At 34.8% G+C, this 17989-nt stretch overlaps 1 protein-coding gene and 1 pseudogene across 16 annotated transcripts in view; one reads left to right on the top strand and one right to left on the bottom strand.

Annotated features, from left to right (window-relative positions):
- SHLD2 (shieldin complex subunit 2) overlaps positions 1–17989 on the top strand; it is an 81305-nt gene that overhangs the window by 36830 nt on the left and 26486 nt on the right. For 7 of the 16 annotated variants that reach the window (XM_016142811.2, XM_016142806.2, XM_016142807.2 and 4 more), the window contains 3 exons: positions 4139–4209; positions 9573–11084; positions 14749–14856. In XM_016142811.2, coding sequence (XP_015998297.2) covers positions 9578–11084; positions 14749–14856 — 1615 coding nt within the window. In that variant the 5' untranslated portion in view covers positions 4139–4209; positions 9573–9577. Of the gene's footprint in view, positions 1–4138; positions 4210–9555; positions 11085–14748; positions 14857–17989 lie in introns of all 16 variants that reach the window. The other 9 variants (XM_016142823.2, XM_016142822.2, XM_036223751.1 and 6 more) reach the window with 3 other exon arrangements.
- Positions 17270–17388, bottom strand: LOC118604226 (annotated as a pseudogene).

Here is a 17989-nt window from a genome sequence, read left to right as displayed (position 1 = left end):
TTTATAATGAAGAGAAATGAAAAAATACGTCTATAAAATAATGAATTCAAGAATGTTTATTGCACTCTTATTCATAATAGCCAAAAATGTTCATCTATAGGAAAATGGATTGAAAAACTGTGGTGTATTCACAGTACTTACAATGGATATACCCAACAACACAGATGAATCTTGAAACCATTGTGTTAAGTGAAAGAAACGACCTAAATGAGCATATATTGTATGGTGTATACGAAGTCCAAGAAAAAAAGCAAAACTAAAGTGATAGAAATCAGAAAATAATTGAGAGTTCTGATAGAGATCAGAAGATAATTGTGGGTTGGATGGGGAGAGAAACTGTTAGGAAAGGGACATGAGAGAACTTCCTTAGGTCCAAGGAAACAATTTGTATCTTGTTTTGGGTGATGGTTATATGGGTGTAGAAAATTGTCAGTAGTTGAACAGAACTCTTAAGACCTGTGCATATTATCTAATGTTTAATTATACTTCAAATTTAAAAAACTAGGAAGCAAAAGTCTAGGGGAAGAATGTTTAAGGCTGAGGGAACAATACTATGTGCAGAGGTGCTGAGGTATACTTTAGGATATTAGAGGTGAAAGTAAGAAAGTGGTAAGGGTTAGGTCAGGAAGGTAGCTCTTTGTCTGTAGTTTGTTATTTTTACTCTTTAACTTGCTAAGCAACAGGATTTTAAATTGAATATTTAACTTTTTGGAAGTTTAGCATCCCATTGTCAGATCATTAAAAAAGAAAGAGAGAAAGAATGGGAGGGAGGGAGGGGAAGGAGGGAGAAAGAGAGAATGTGTCTGATATAAAAGAAACAAGAGATTAAAAGAGAGAGAGAGATGTCCTCTTACAAGGCATTTATTATTCACTTCAATATTAAATTTACAGTAAACTTTCCAAGAGGAATTCTTTGATAATGGTGCTCCTTTATACTGATTTTGTTCTTGTCATACCATTCTACATAAGTCAATACTTTGAGCATATATTTAATATGACTTGTTGGCTGGGTACTAGCTTGGATTCTAGCTACACAGTTGTGCACAGACATAAAACCAGAGAGTCATTATGGTATAGTGGTTAAGAACTTAGGCTCTGCAGTTTGATATCCTGCATTCCAGTCCTGCTCCACTACCTGCAGACTACTTGACCGGGGGCCACTTCTATAAACCTCAGTTTTTTTGAGGGGGCAGAAGGGGAAAAAGGGAAACCAATCAGGAGACTGTTGTAAATCAAAAGATGGTCATTTGAACCAGGGCAGTAGCAAGTGAAGGTGGAGAACAGTGGTCAAGTTCTGAATGAACTATATATATATAGTTATATATATCTTTGACCCAATAATTCCATATCTGGAAGTATATCAGAAGAAAATAATCGAAAAGTAATACTAAGTGCTCGAAATAAGTTATTGTAGCAATGGCTATAATAGCAACAAGTTAGAAACAAATTAATGAATTAGAGAGTAACAGTGAACTAAATTAGTAAATTAGATTCCTTATGAAAATATTAAGCTAGCATTAAAAATGATTTGGAAAATTATAGATTGACATTAAAAGGTGACCATGTATGAATTAAAGCAGGATACAAAATTATATCAATTTTATGGTTATAGCTATATAAAAATACACATTAAAAACAAAAACTTGAAGGAAATACAGTGGGTTGACTTTTGTTTGTGTCACCAAGTATGTGTGTGTAGTTCTGAGGTTTAAGACATTTTTGAGTAATTACTTTGTGTTCATCTCACAAACACTGTCAGATAGGGATTGATATTATTTTCATTTGACAGATAAAGAACCTTAATCCTCACTTGACATATAAGAAATTTTATTTTTTATTATGGATGTTTTCAAAATATACAGAAAAGGAAAGATTGGTATAATGAACCCCATGCAACTATCACCTAGCTTCAGTAATTTCAAATTTACATTTTTAAATAAGTTACAGAGTAGGATTTTAACTCATATCTGTATTACTCTAAAACCTATGCTGCCTTTTCATTTTATCCTTTGATGCTACTAAGTAACTTTATGATGCTTAGTGTTTTTGGTAAAATAGACATGGAAAGCCTTTATAACTGAGTTTTTCAGGTTGGTAATAAAAAGGAGGAAGCACTGTCTTTTAACTACATGTATTTCGTTATGAGTATTTTTAGCTGCAGTGTTCTGCAAAGACAAAACTTGCTGATACAGTTCATCCTGTTTTATAAATCTTTGACCCATTCATCAGACTCTGACCATGCTAAAGATAAAGGATTGGGTCGTATTGGTCTTTCTGAGTGAAGTAGCCTTCTACAAATTGGGAAATTGTATAATTATTAACTACAGTAATGGATGTGTACTTGCAAGTTTTATCTGGTATCTTAATGAGCTTTAACCCTCTGAGTACAGTCAAAACATATCTAGAATCATTGAAATTTATCAGTTATCTATAACTTAACTCTTCAGTCTGTGTATTTTTTCTCTGATTATTGTTTCCCTCTGCCCTCACCACATCCCATTCACCCTCCTCCGCCCGCCCCCCCCCCCCCACACTCACAGCTCCTGTAAAGTAGAGGATTTATTAGCAGCAGCCTTAAGTATAAAGACTTTTTTAAAAAATTACTTTTTTGAATTAACAGGACCACACTTTCTAGTCTTTGTGTGTGTGTGTGTGTGTGTGTGTGTGTGTGTGTGTGTGTGTGGAGAGTCTCACACTTACAGAGGTATATATTTAGACAAATAAGCAAAGGCACACTGAAGTAATTATTATACACGAATAACTATTTTATAGAACTTCGATTTATTTTAGGTATCATTAATCCTGGGAGATCCTCTCTGAAATCTCAAGACTGCTTTGTGTCACCTCTCTGTGTCTCGCCATCTTCCCCTGCTTAGAGGACAAGTAGAGCTCTGAATGTTGGGGGCCTGCAGCTTCATGGCCTCATGGCCTCATAACCATAAACCATACCAAATGCTAATCCAAGGACTCCTATAATCTGGTCTGAAGAGGTAGGGTCATTTAGTCAGATTTTCTCTTCAAGAAAGAGACTAAACACAACTCTGCTTTTTCAATCTGTTGTGAGTGTGTCAAGTATTATTATTAGAAATGTTATTATTAGAAAAATGTCTGATGTTAGAGTGGTTGGTTCAATATAGATTGGTAAAGCATAATCGGATATTTAGTAGTGAAATGAATAGGATTGGATGAAATTCTGCAGAGTTGTGTGGAATAAAAAGAAGAAATGGCCCAAGGAAGAAGAGATAGAGAAAGAGAAATCAGAGGTAGAAAAACTAGTTAGGAAAGAGGAGTGTTCTACAAATTGAGGAGAGTTTCGTAATTGGAGTAGTCAGGTATTATAAGTACTTATTTGACAATTTGTACCTCACTGTTGTCTTAATAGAGATGGGAAAGAGAAGTCAGATTGTAGGACATTTAGGAGAAAATGTTAGTGAGGACACAGAAGCTGTGAGTGTGTCACACACTCTGATTAAACGTTTTGGTGATAATCTATAGCAGGCCTGTCCCGTTGATAGGGCAACTTAGGCTGCTTCCCTAGATCCTGTGTTGGGGTGGCGGATAGGGATGACTCAGGGGCTATATTATACTTTTTTTGTTTTCTGAATAGTATTTAAATTTGGTTTCAAAATTTTGTCACTAACCATAGTCCAAAGAGCCTATGAAAATTGCAAATAATGAGCAGTCCTTCTTGGATTGAATTGGCCCAGCCTTCTCATCCCTCCATTTAGTTCTGTGGTAGTTCAATATAACTATTTACAATTATCTTTTATCTCTCTCCTTAGACTATTAAAGCTCCTTGTTATTGTTGAATTCCCAGTATTTGTTACATGAATGATTGAATGAATAAACCAATAATGAACTGTCTTTTAAGCATGGAAGAATTCTGATTTGATGCTCACAGAGTCAACAAAAAGAATATTTCAAGAAAGAGGGTTTGATAAACAGTTTCAAGTGGCAGTCAGACAAGGATTAAAAACTGATCTTTGAATTTGGCTTTTTATAGGTCATTGGTTTCCATAGTAAAAAGTATTATAGCAAAAATGATTAGAGTAAGAGCTATATTTAAGTGAGTTGAAGAATGAATGGGAAGTGAAAATAAAAATCAACATGGAATTTTTGTTTTGTTTTGTTTTTAAAGATTTGAGGCTAAAGTGAAGAAACCATTGAAGAAAAACCCAAAGATTCGAGACAAGGTGGTTCGCTATCATAGTAAGCTTGTGCATTTGATTTGAATATAAATATTCCCACCTACATGTTAGGATAATACATTTCTTGCTCTTTCACTTGGTTTGGATATCTGTCTTTTGAAGTAGAAGGTTCTCATTGTGCTGCTTGGGGCCCTCTGGTGGCCAATCTAATAATGATATAAATAATAAAACGTTAATTAGATTTAATATACCAGTTATTCTTTATGCTGGTTATTCTTTCTATGAGGATTAGATGAAGGTAGGATATGTGGTTATGACAGTTAGTGATGTTTAGTCCTCTTACTCGTTATGGGTTAAAGCTTGACCCTGAAACTATTACTATAATTTTGTTTCCTTGGTAATAATTAACTATTATTAACTATTTGAACATTCCAGTATGTCTGTTTTAGTTGCTAATACATGAACAGCTGCCATCATTGTTCTTAACTCTTATTCTTCAGAGTTAGATTTAGGTCCATTGTTGTACAACTATTGAAACATCATATTTTGTTTGAAGATTGCGAAAGAAAACCTGAATTACCAAACAAAAAAGATTTGATTATTATGAAAATAATGCACATTCATTATTCTTTACAATCAAACTTTTAAAATATAGGGACTAAAAAAATTCTTAATGTTGCCTCTCCATGTTTTTTATAGAATTTTTTAAATATCATAAAATATTTTGAGCAATATAAGGAACATCTCTGTAACCATACCTAGTTAAAAAAAATAAAATATATTCAGTACATTGAAAAGCTCTTTGTGTACCCGTTGTCTGTCACATCACCATACACCCCTCCCAAAGGTAACCATGATCCTGAATTTGGTGTTTTATTCTCAGGCACTTTTTAAAACTCAGTCTATTGATACCATAAATTATATATCCTTCAGATTGCTTCTTTCATTTAAAGGTATGCTTGTAGATGTATCTATGTTGACATGTAGCTCATAGTCATTTATTTTTGCTGTCATATAGTTGTCTTTCTCCGAATTTTCCATGATTTATCTATTTTCTTCTTCGTGGACTTTTAGGTTCTAAATTATTTGCTTATAAAGTCTCTCATGATCATTCTTGTACATGCTTTCTTGTTAATATATGTACAAGAGTTCTTCAGGGCAGAAATTTGGAAGTGGAATTATTGGGTTTATGGTATATGCATCCTCAGTTTTACCAAATTGGTTTTTAAAGTGGTATACCTATTTATTGTTCTGTCAGCAATGTAAGAATTCTTCAATCTAGGGTATTGTTAAACTGCTTAAATCTCTTCCCGGTTCTGTGAGTATGAAACAGTATTTTTTAAAAAACAACAAAAAAATTTAAAACATGTACAAAGTAGAGCAATTAGTGCAGTGAACCTCTCTGTGTTGCATCACTCTTCCTCAATAGTTACCAGTTCATGGCCTATCTTGTTTCTTCTATACCCTGACTCCCTCTCCCCACCCAGTGTTCTAAAGAAATCTGAACTGTCACACCGTTTTATCTGCAAATATTCATTATGCATCTCCAACACATAACTCTTTCATATATAGACTTACTAACATTATCTCACTAAAAAATAACAATCTCTTAAAGTTATATCAGTCATGGTTTCAGTTTCTCCAACTGTCTTATTATATTCTTAAATTTGTGTCTTCAAATCAGAATCTAAATAAGGTCCATATGTTGTAATTGGTCTTAATCTATAGATTCCTTCTGTTCTCCCTTACAACATCTACCTTTAGATGTTAGCAGCCATTAATGGTCATTGTCTAGGAAATCTACCAATTTATTAGGAATTTCAAATGGTGCTCTTCTAGGCTTATGTTTTTTTGTTTGTTTATTAGGCAAATACTTCTATAGAGATTTCCTCTCATCAAAGAGTTGGTCATCTTGAGATACTGTTAGTAAAAATTTTCTTTCCTTTCGTTCACCAACTTTAAAAACAATTAGTCACCCAGTAGCTTCCAAAGGTGATCATTGTGTGAGTTTGTTTTCGTTATCCTTTTGAACTTGTGGATTTGAACACATTTGATGTATGATAGTCCATACAATAATCATTCTTATTGATGCTCAGATTGCCTAACTTTGACCAGTGGAACTCTTTAAGTTGGTTCCTGAATTATTTTAACACAATCCTAGTAGTCTTTTATGGTTTTATTGCTTTCTGGTATGATGAGATATTTCAAGTTCATCTTTTATATTCCTACCTCAGACCTATAGCCAGCCATTTCTCTAATGAGCCCTAATCACACACTCTCTGCCTAGTACATATCAAAATTGCAGTCTCTCAGAAGGAAAGCAAGTGTTCATCATAACATTGTTTACATAGACAGTTTAGGCACAGTGAGCCATTCTTATCAAGGAATGGTGTGAACTTTCCTGAAATATAAATTCACAGATGCCAGCCTTTTTAAGGATAGTAGTTTCAGGCTTGCCCTGTTAATTCTGCATGGAAGCCTATTAGACTTTCATGGCAATGAGGAGTAAGTAGAAAGTTGGATAAGGATTCAAGAGTTCGGAGGAGAGGTTATGATGGAGACATACATGTGGTATTCATTAGTGTATAGAAGATATTTCGAGCTCTGAGACAGAATGAAATCTCCTAGAGAGTGAGTACAGAGGGAGATCCAAGTGCTGGGCCTTTGAGCAAGAAGTTGAGATGAGGAGGAGCTAGCAACGAAGACTGAGACATCTGGTGAGGTAATGCAAGGTAGAATGAGAATACAGAGGATATAATATCTCTAAAGCCAATCAAAAGAATGTTTCACCAAAAAAGGAGTGATCAGTGGTGTCTAATGCTGCTCCTATGCTGAGTAAGCTGAAAATGGAGGTTGACAGATGGCAATGTAGAGGTTATTGGAAGTTTTGAAATATGCTGTTTCACTGGAGTGGTTTGGAACAAAGCTTGACTAGAGTAGATTTAAGAAATAATGGGGGCAGAGGGAGTATAGACAATTTTTCTTTCAAGGAATTTCACTGTAGAGGGGAGCAGAAAAATGGTGCAATAGATGGAGGGGTATAAGAGGTGAGGAATAACAACATGAGAAAAAATAATAGCATTGTGTGCGTGAGAGAGAGAGAGAGAGAGAGAGAGAGAGAGAGAGAGAGAGAGAGAGAGAGTGTGTGTGTGTGTGCGCGCGCGCGCGTGTGTGTTTCCTCTGAGGCCTTTCCCCTTTGCTTACAGTTGGTCTTACCTCTTTGTGTAAAAGCATGTTTTTATGTTGATGGATATGCTCCAGAAATGAGAGAAAAATCAGTGATGTAGGAGAGAAAGGGAGAATTTTTGGAGCCCGAGTAGGAAAGCAAGAATAAGATCTAATGTCTAAGTGAGGAAGAGATGGCTTTGAATAGAAGCATAGGCAATTCATCCATATTGATAAAAAGGTAGGCAAAGTATATGGGTACAATAGAGCTGTGTCAATATGTTGTTGAGAGCTCATCAATGGAAATGGTGTCATGGTCACCAGCTAAACTTGAGGATAGGGGAGGAGATGCTGGAGATTTTAAAAGTGCAAAGATGTAAAAGAGTTATCTTCAAGAGTGAATGGATAGAGATAGATGAGATTGCCAGGTACCACGTGAGGTTAGTGGTAATGACCTTAAAATGAGACTAGTTTTGAGATGATTGTGAATTTTTTTTCTAGTTACTTGCGGCCATTGGGGTACAGGTGCAGATTAATTGATGATTCAACCAGTGTTTGAGTTTAGTTGGGCAAATACCTTGGAGAGGAAAGCAGAATTAGAGATGTATGATAGGGAGTAATTACAATAATGGTTTGTGAAATCTAAGCCAGTTAAGGAGGATGGTTAAGAATGAAGCTGTAAAAATGTGGTGCCATCAGCTTGTTCATTGTAGGTCCTACGTGGTCTGAGAGTTGTTGGAGTTGTGCATTTAGAGGGAGTAAGTTGGAAGATAGGAGAAAGTAGTCCAAGTTTTGAAAGCTCAAAAGTAGAATCAGGGAAAAGTGTGCAATTATTGATAATGCTAAGGTATATGAGAATGGATAATTGAGGTTAAGTTGGAGAATAGACTCAATGGAGAAGAGAAGGTCAAGGAGCCAAGAGGCCAGGGTATTGGAAGGATATCCACTTTGATAATGAATTCACAATAATTAGACTCAGAAGAGGTACAACGAACAAATCTTTAAGGAATGATGGGTGACTGGGAACTATAGCTATCATTTCTTAGCTTGTTCTTCCTTTCCTGTATACTTATGTACTTCCTGTACTTCCATATGAACTTTTCATGATTTGAAACCTTCTAACCTTATTTTTTTACAAAGAATTCTCCAGTTGAATCAAAAGTACTTGATCATACCATGGTCTTTCATAGCTCTGCCTTTACAATGCTATTTTTTTGTTTGTTTGTTTAAATGCTCTTAGTCACAATGCTTTTCTTCCATTGTAGCATTCTTCTCCAGTAGATTATAGTTTCCTGTTTATAGCTTCTAGTTATCAATTACATTATTTTGAAACTATTAGTTTACATTCACTATTTTTCTCTTTTTTGTTTTTTAAAACCAGGCTGACAGTTTCCTTAGGCCATGAACCTTATCCATCTTTCTGTCCTATAGCACTGTTAAAAAAGTTTTCAGGAAACTCTAGGAGTAGATCTATTTAAAACATACTTTTTGAAAGTCAGTTATTATCAAGTAAATAGTTGTATGATTATTTTTATCTCAGTAAATATGATGCTTATATCAAGGACCACAGTTAATGGAAAATAATTTGTTATAATGAGCTTCTTTTACCTGTATATTATAAAATGACTATTCTTTATCTATTTGTATTTTAGAGAAGATTAAAAAATATAGAATCAATTAATGATTATGCAAACACATTGGACTGAAGATAGATAATATAGTACATTTTAAAGAGAGCCTTAGTTTTTTATTTTCTTTCTCTTCTGTTTGAGCCTTCTATTTTGGTCTTGGGAATTGAGTCACAGTTCAAAGAAGTAGACCCTGAAATAATCTATGTAGTAAGGAAAACAGGAAATTTAAAGGAGACTGTTATATAATTAAACAAATGTCTTTCTTCCCTTTCTTTACTAACTCATTATTTAAATGGTTAAGTTTATACAACATAAGAAATGAACATACTGAGAATTTATTCATTTGACGTTAGTATACTTAGCTTCGTTTTCCTTAGAGTTTTTTTAAATTTAATTTAATTTATTAAAGATAGTCTTAACATGAGGACTTTTTTGTGGATGTTTTGATTTCTCCTTATGATTTCTTGTATATTTATGAATTTTATAATTAAACAGAGTACCAATATAAATTACCTCTATTAATCATGTTTTTGATTAATAGTTTATATTACATTTACTTTCTGTATATTAATATCAGTATATAAAAATTACTGACAAAATACCCATTTTAGATTTTAATTTTTTTCAGACACCATGAGTAGAGGATCTGAAGTCCACATTTTTTGGGGTGCTCCAATTGGTCCATTGAAAATGAGAGTATCACAGGAACCAATTTCTTTAATGTTTACTGCTGACCCCTGGAAAAAAATTCAGCTTTTATATAATCAGCATTCTTTATATCTGAAGGATGAAAAATGCAAGAATCTTGAAGACTGTCAAATTCTAGAAGCTACTGGCCCTCCAGATTTTCTTAATTATCATTTTTTAGCAAGCTCTGTGAATAGATCTGTTCATTGTATTTCTGAAACACAGACTATAAAATTCCAGAAGAGTCACCCCTTGGGGAGGAGTGATATAACGAACTCTGATGTACAAATATGTGAATTTAAGGGCAGAATTCAGCATTTAACTGAAGAAGAAAAGTATCAAAAGCTTTTCAGTAAAAATAAAGTCACAGATGAACATCATAAAGATCAATCAAATATATGTGGTCCAAATATCCAAAAAAATTCCTTTCAGTTAGACCATAAGCGTGCAGATATATTGGATTTGGTTTGTAGTACTGAACAGATTAATATAGGACCAGGAGCTATCAAAACAAAGTGTGTACCAACAGAACATCATGAAATGCAAAACCAGTGTCTGGAGTACCTTTCCTCTGACAGAGTGGATAAGCCAAGGTCTGACGGAGCAGTTAAGAAGGTCTCAGACCTTAAGGTATCTACTGATACTGAATTTCTCAGTATCATGACCTCTAGCCAAGTTGCTTTTTTAGCTCAAAGGAAGTATAAAGGGGAGAATTCTATAAATAAAGGGACTCTAAACATGAAGATTGAACCAAGAGCAAGTCATGGGGAAATAGAAATAACTGAAGATAATTTGATTCACCCTAATGATGATTTTGAAGAAGGATGTGAAAGTGGACAAAACCAAGCATTTTCCCTTGAACTTTTTAGTCCCATTTGTCCTGAAACAAAAAGTAGCCACAGTCACATAAACTCTGATAAAGGTCTTAAAGAAAATAAAAGATCTCAAGAACTCTTTGGTTTTGAAGAGAAACCGCCACCAAATGAGATATGTATTGAGTCATGTAGCTCAGGAATATTGTGTTCCCAACTCAGTACCTTCCACAAACATTCTACTAAAAGAAATTGGACCTCTGAAGACAAATTGGATTATCCTAAAGTTCTCTCTAAAGTCCTCCAAGTATCTAAGAAAATGAAGTTGCACTCTAATGCAAGAGATCCTACTGTAGCAAGGGACCAGAGGAATGTGTCTGAATTTAAGGGTATTAAGAAAACATCATTAATAAAAAATTGTGATTCTAAAAGTCAGAAGTATAATTGTTTAGTCATGGTGTTAGCTCCATGTCATGTGAAAGAAATAAATATAAAATCTGGACCAAATTCTGGCTCTAAAGTGCCTTTAGCAACAATTGTGGTAATTGACCAATCAGAAATTAAAAAGAAGGTGTTTCTGTGGAGGACTGCTGCATTTTGGGCGCTAACAGTGTTTGTTGGCGATATAATTTTACTCACAGGTAAGGTCTTCATGGTATAGTGATAGTTTATTTTATAAAGCGGTAGGCTTTATAAGTCCTCCTCCAACTTGAGGAGTCTAAAGTCCCCCTCCCACTTGAGGACTTTCTTTCTCATTTGCCTCTCTGGGCTCTAGCATAATTAATTCCTTTATATAGCATCCATGTTAGCCTCCTTACCATTGCCCTGTAACCTATGCATTGCCATTTCTGAGCCTTTGTTCCAGCCTTCTGAGTCCTGTCCCTCCTTTTTACTCATCTTCTCTCTAAGAAACCTTCCTGGTTGCCCCTCCTATTTATTCACTATATTATCTTTCAGGTCATGTCATCAGGCTCTTTCTTTGTTTTCTTATAGTTTTGTCTATGTCTTATTTTTAACCCTTTAACTATATTAGCAGTTCGATGATGAAAGGACAGTGTTTCTACTATTTTACTTAATCCCCACTAATGTTGTGCACATTATATTCTTATTTAGGGAACAGATATAGAATTTCTATTGCACTTTAAAATTATTGCAATTATGTTAATTACATTTTGAAATATGGAAAGGAAAACTCTTATTATAACAATCTCATAACCACCAGTAGAGTTTTGGAGTGTTATCTCCAGTTGTTTTCCCTATGCTTCTTAAAATGTGTATACATGCATATAAAAAAGCTGATATTTATTGGGAATTTACTTTGTGTCAGACTCTGTTTTAGAACTTAAATGTAATGTCAACCCTTTACAACAATTATATGAAGAAGGCACTAATTATTATCTCTGTTTTTCAGTTTGAGGAAACCGAAACCCAGAAAAGTAAAGTAACTTGCCCAATGTCACACACCTAGGAAGTGGCATACCCAGGATTTCACATAGAGTCCAGAATCCACTCTTTCTACATAGTTGTAATCATAAAGAATGTACAGTTTTTATCCTTTTTCACCTGACATAAGACATTTAATGTTTTGTTACATTTCTTTATTGATTTAAAATCAATACACATGTTTTAGAGCAGAGACACCAGTCATTTTGAGGATGAATTCCAGACCAGGAGGAAATTAAGCTTAATAGCATACCTAAAGAAAGAATGTGATAAGAGAAGAAGTATAGGTCAGCCTTAAAAGCTTAGAAAAAGAAAACATCTTGCAATCATTGGTATTCTTACCAAATGATTTGCTGGGGGAACGAGAACTTTGGCTAATAATATACCTTGGTATTTGTGTAATATTGTCAGGTGCAGTCTCTGATACCGAGGTAAGCAAAGGATTATAACTAACAGGTTTAGCATAGTATCATCCCACTGGCACTATCTTATTTCCTGGCAAGTCAGTTCATCTAATTCCTTTTGTTCTGGTTCACTGCTCACTGAGCAGCCCTTGGCTTCCCAGGTGTAAAACTGCCTGCAAGGTGAGAACAGGCTGCAAGTGTCCGTTTCTTTGGTAATTAATACCTCATTGTAAATTTTTTAAAAATTGTGTTATGTTTATGTTATTTGTCTCATTACATTGTTTAATGTGAGCTTATGTTGCAGAGCTGAAATCTATTTTTGGAGAGCTGACAAAAATCAGGTTTCCCAGAATAAAAAGAGAGGGCTGTACCCTGGACCATGGTTATTTCACCAAGGCAATTACTGTCAATGGGTGAGCCTCACTGGAGGCCTTTTCCTAGCAGGTAGAAACTCAAGCCTGCTATCTCTGTATTTTTCCTACTGTCCACAGAGTTGTCAACAGCTAGATAACATTCTGTCAAGTGACTTTATCACAGTTCACTTAACCATTTTCTTTTTATAGGATAGTAACATTATTTCTATAACACCTTTTTAAAAACATTTTTTTTTTCTGTTTTGCCTCATTTCCTAGGAAAAAAGGTATCTAGTTCACAAATTTCTTGAATAAGGTTCTTTTATTTGTGTGGAACAGGTGGAAACTTTGTGGGAAAAAAGAGAAGTCTGTTCTTTTCCATTGTTCCAATTAAGTAGTGAAATTATATTTACATATAAATTTATGGGTAAAATCCCCTTTTAATTGCATCCAATTGTTCATTATCTATCTCTATGTTGAGTATCTCTTCCTACCTACTGATCATATACCCCACAACTGAAAAATTCTATGTAACAAATATATTCCAGATCACATTTCATTCAGTAATACAATTGACATTTTGCTTTATACTTTTAGCGTTAGAATGAAGAGATACTTTAAGTAAGGATTGTTTAAGGGAGAATACTGACTGGAGTTAAGAGAGAAGAGGACTTGGAACTTAAGCGTGGGAAACCACAGTGTTTAAAGAACAAACAAAAGAGTTAGGGCATTATCAGTGGGTAGACAAAGAGAACCAGTAGGAAAGGGCTGGGCTATCCCCCCACCCCCACCCCACCAATAATTAACACCTCACTAATTGACATAAGTTTTACAATCTAGTCTTCAAAAGGCTCTCCTTAGAATTTTTTGTCTGTTCCTTTCAGAGGAACTGGCATTCTGAAAGTCTTGAACGCTGTGCTAGCTACTCCTGGCCAGGCAGTGGGGAGCCATGAGTATTTTTTAAGCAAGTTAAGGGGTTACATTAATGTTCTTGATAAACCACTTATTTGCACTGTGGGGCATGGCTAGAGGTGTGGGGGCATGGGAACCTGCTAAGAGAAAGGGGTATATATGATGTAAACAGTGGCAGTGGCAGGGCTGTGGGAAGACTCAAGAGGCAGAATCAATAGGAGTTTTGGTGACAAAGGTGGGAAGGGTGAAGTAGAAGTTCAGGGTGACTTCACATTTTAATTTACCTGGCTAGCAGCATACTGCTAACAAATGAGTTGGGTAACATGAGAAGGAAAGCAAATTTGAGTAATGCTGAGTTTGGGGAGCCAGTATATCTAGTCAGGAATTAGGCAGTTGTGGATAAATGGGTAGATGAATTCGAAGCTGAGGAGAGGGTCTACGTTATAAATTTGCAAGTGATTATGTGGAATGTATGCATCCTAGTTTTTCTTACTATCTCCAAATTATTTTGCTACTGTTAGTATATCTTTACACTTCTAACATTTTATACACTGATAACATCCTGCCTGGGATCAATGTGTCTCTCTCTAACTTAAAGTTTTTTGCTCTACTTAGGATTCTCTCTGTTGGTATGTTTAGTTCCACTAAGTGATCTTACTCTATCTTAGATTGTACAAAGTCTTTTACTTTTAATATCCAGAAAAGATGATTGTCATGCTTTTTAGGGAAAAATAATCAAAGTCCTTTAAGAATGGCTTATATTCATATATGTTTATAGCAGAAGGGGGTAAATGCATACTGAGTATTCTTTATTCTAGGCACTACTACTTTGGAACCACTATTTTTGCTTCTTGGTTCTGAATTATTTACTTTTTTTGGAAGTATACATTGTAACATTTGTCTTATGTAAACAAAAGCCATCAAACCATTCTCTGGAGCAGTGAGCTTCCCTATTGATATTTGAATATACAGAAGCAATTTTGTTATTTTACCTATATACGATAATACAAATCTAAGTTCAGATTTTGGATTTGCTATTTCATCATTTTGTTCTGTTAAGCAAATCATTTAACATATTTAAACTTTAGCTGACTGGTATGTGGGAGGCATGCATCATATTTTGCTATGAATGGTAAGTTAACCATAGTGTGAAGGAATTTATGTTATGATCAGAACTTTTTCCCCTTTTCCAGATGTTACTATTCATGAAAATCATTGGATTGGTGAGATAATACTACAATCAACATTTACCAGTCAGTTATTAAATCTTGGGATTTATTCATCTGTCCAGCGTGAAGAATGTAAGATACAGTTTAAATATAATAATTTATTAGTATTTAAAGTATATATATGTATTAGAAACAAGTAGAGTTAAAATGGTAATTTTACAAAATGTTTTCTAAACAAGTTTGTTGGAGAGTATTGCTTTGTTTTGTTTAGTAAGTCTGAAAATAGAATTTATAAAAATGAACTTATACATTGTAAATCATATATATTTTAAGAAATATTGGGGTTTTTGTTTCATTTTCTTATTTTTAGTATAGTGGTGGTTCTCAACCATTTAGGGAGTCATAGACCTCTTTGAGAAGCTATGGGCCATTTCTCCAGAAAAATGGATTTAAGTAGATAGACACAAAACTTTTCAAATAATACCAAGTGGTTCTATGGACCTCCCAAATGGACCTAGGGACCTTTTTCTATGGAATTTCTGAGTCTCTGATTAAGAATCCTTGAGGCAATAAAAAAAAAGCATGAGTTTTATGGCCAGACAGTTGTGTTTGAATCCTTTTTCTTCTATCTAGCACTGGTACGAAAAACCACCTTCCTTCTCTAACATCCATTTTTGATTCCTTATTATTTTCTTTAATTTTATTAAATTTATTGGAGGTGACTTTGGTTTATATAATTATGTAGATTTCAACTACCATTTTATAATACATCATCTGTATATTGCATTTTGTCTTCACCACCCAAAGTCAAATGTGCTTCTGTCTCCATAGATTTAACCCTTTTTACTGCCCTTCCTCCCTTTCCCTCTGGTAACCACCACACTATTAGCTGTGGCTATGAGTTTTTGTTTGTTTGTCTTGTTTGTTCATTTGTTGCTTTCAGTTTTATATCCCACATATTAGTGAAATCATGATTCTTCTTCTATCTGACTTACTTTGCTTACCATGATATTTTCAAGCTCCATCCACGTTGTCACAAATCGAGAGACAATGGGAGGCCAGTGGAGATAATGAGAAATGGATGGATTTGAGATATAGCTTTAAATAGAGTTAACAGAATTTTCTGATAGTATGGATTTGGGAATGAGGGAAGAGGAGGAATCTACTACTACTAGGTTTCTGGTTTCAGTAATTAGGTGGTAGCCTTTATTAGGAAAGGCTGAGAGGGAACAGGTTCATGGGGGAAATTAAGAGTTTTGTTTTAGGCATGTTAAGTTTTAGATATCTCTGAGGCATCCAAGTGAAGATGTCATATTGAGATTGGAAATGAAGTCCAGAACTCAGATAAAAGGTTTAAAATTAAGACATAAATTTTAGAATTAATAATTGTGTTATTGGGATTTATAATGTGAAATACATATTTGGCCTTTGTCCCCATTTCTAGTACAGACCTTCTAAAACCCTTGGAATTTTTTAACTGATAAGAACAGTAGACGTGTCTTGATATTTGTAGCGAACCACTTCCAACCATACCTGAATTAAGGAATGACTTTTGGAAAGCACTTAAGAATATAGGCTGGTTGCCAGGGGAACCAACAATATGATTGGAGGGTTGGAAATTGCATTCCCCCTGGGAGGGGAGAAGAGCTGGAGATTGAATCAGTTGCTAGTGGCCAGTGATTTAATCAATCATGCCTATGTAATGAAATCTCCATTGAAAACCGAAAAGGATAGAGTTTAGAGGGCTTCCAGGTTGCTGAACATGTGGAGATACGGGAAAGTGGAGTGCCCAGCGAGGGCATACAAGCACTGTGCCCCTTTTTACATGCCTTGCCCTATGCACCTTTTCCACCTAATATAAGGATATTATAAAGGATGGTACCCTTTATAATAAACTGGTAAGTGTAAGTAAATGTTTCTCTGAGTTCTGTGAGCCTCTCTATCAAATTAATCAAATCTGAGGAAGGGATTGTGAGAACCTCTGATCTGTAGTACATCAATCAGAAGCATAGGTGACAACCTAAAGTTATGATTGGTGTCTAAAGTGGGGGAGTGGGGAGGGACAGTCTTATAGATCTGAACCCTTAACTTGTGGAATCTGATGTTATCTCTAGGTAGATAGTGTCAGAATTGAGTTAACTGCTTGGTGGTGTAGAAAAAAAATAATACATTGAAATAGGTGTCAGAGTCATAGTAGCATAAAGATAATATTTATTGATTTTATCATTTAAAAAACTTTTAATTTTGAAATTATAGATTTAGGGGATTGCAAAAATAGTACATAAAGTTTCATGAGCCCTTCACCCAGCTTCCTCCTTGATGACATCTTATATAACTTTAGTTACAATGTCAATACCAGGAAGATGACATTGCCATAATACTATTAATTAGACTACAGACCTTATTCAGTTTTCACATGCGCTCGAGTGTGTGTGTGTGTGTGTAGTTCTGTGCAGTTTTATTCCATGTATAAATTTGTGTTACCACCACCATGATAAATACTGAACTGTTTCATCACCACAAAGGAACTCTTTTTTTTTTAACACACCTACAGCACTTGGTGTTCCTAGGGAGTCTCCCATCCAGGTACTAACCAGGCCTGACCCTGCTTAGCTTCTGAGATCAAACATGATTGGGCATATTCAGGGTGGCATGGCTGTAGACTTCATGCTACCTCTTTAATAGTCATCCCTCCCCTGATCCAATCCCCATCTATCCTCTTGCAACCATTAATTTGGTCTCCATCTCAACTCTGCCATTTTAAGAGTGTTATATAAATGGAACATGTTATATAAATGTAATCTTTTGAGATTGGCTTTTTTTCACTGAACATAATGTCCTGAGATCCATCCAAATTACTGCATACATCAGTAGTTATTTCTTTTCATTGCTGAGCAGTATTTCATTGTATGGATCTACCAGAGTGTGTTTAATTGTACAGGTGCTGAAGAACATTTGGGTTGTTTCTTGATATGGGCTATTATGAATAAAACAGCTATGAAATTTGTATACAGGTTTTTTTGTGTGAATATACATTTTCAGTTCTCTGACATAAATGTCTAAGAGTGCAGTTGCTGTGTCATATAGTCAGACAGTTGGAGTAAGTACATGCTTAGTTTTATAAGAAACTGCCAAATTATTTTCTAGAGTGGCTATACCATTTTAAATTCCTACCAGCATTGTATCTTCCAGTTTCTTTACATCCTTGCCAGCATTTGATATCATCCTATTTTTATTTTAGCCATTTTAATCTGTTACAGTGATA

The sequence above is a fragment of the Rousettus aegyptiacus genome, unplaced genomic scaffold, assembly GCF_014176215.1.
Source record: "Rousettus aegyptiacus isolate mRouAeg1 unplaced genomic scaffold, mRouAeg1.p scaffold_m13_p_6, whole genome shotgun sequence".
Classification (NCBI taxonomy): domain Eukaryota; kingdom Metazoa; phylum Chordata; class Mammalia; order Chiroptera; family Pteropodidae; genus Rousettus; species Rousettus aegyptiacus.
The sequence above is the reverse complement of the archived record's forward strand: the minus strand, read 5'-3'. Positions and strand labels throughout refer to the sequence as shown.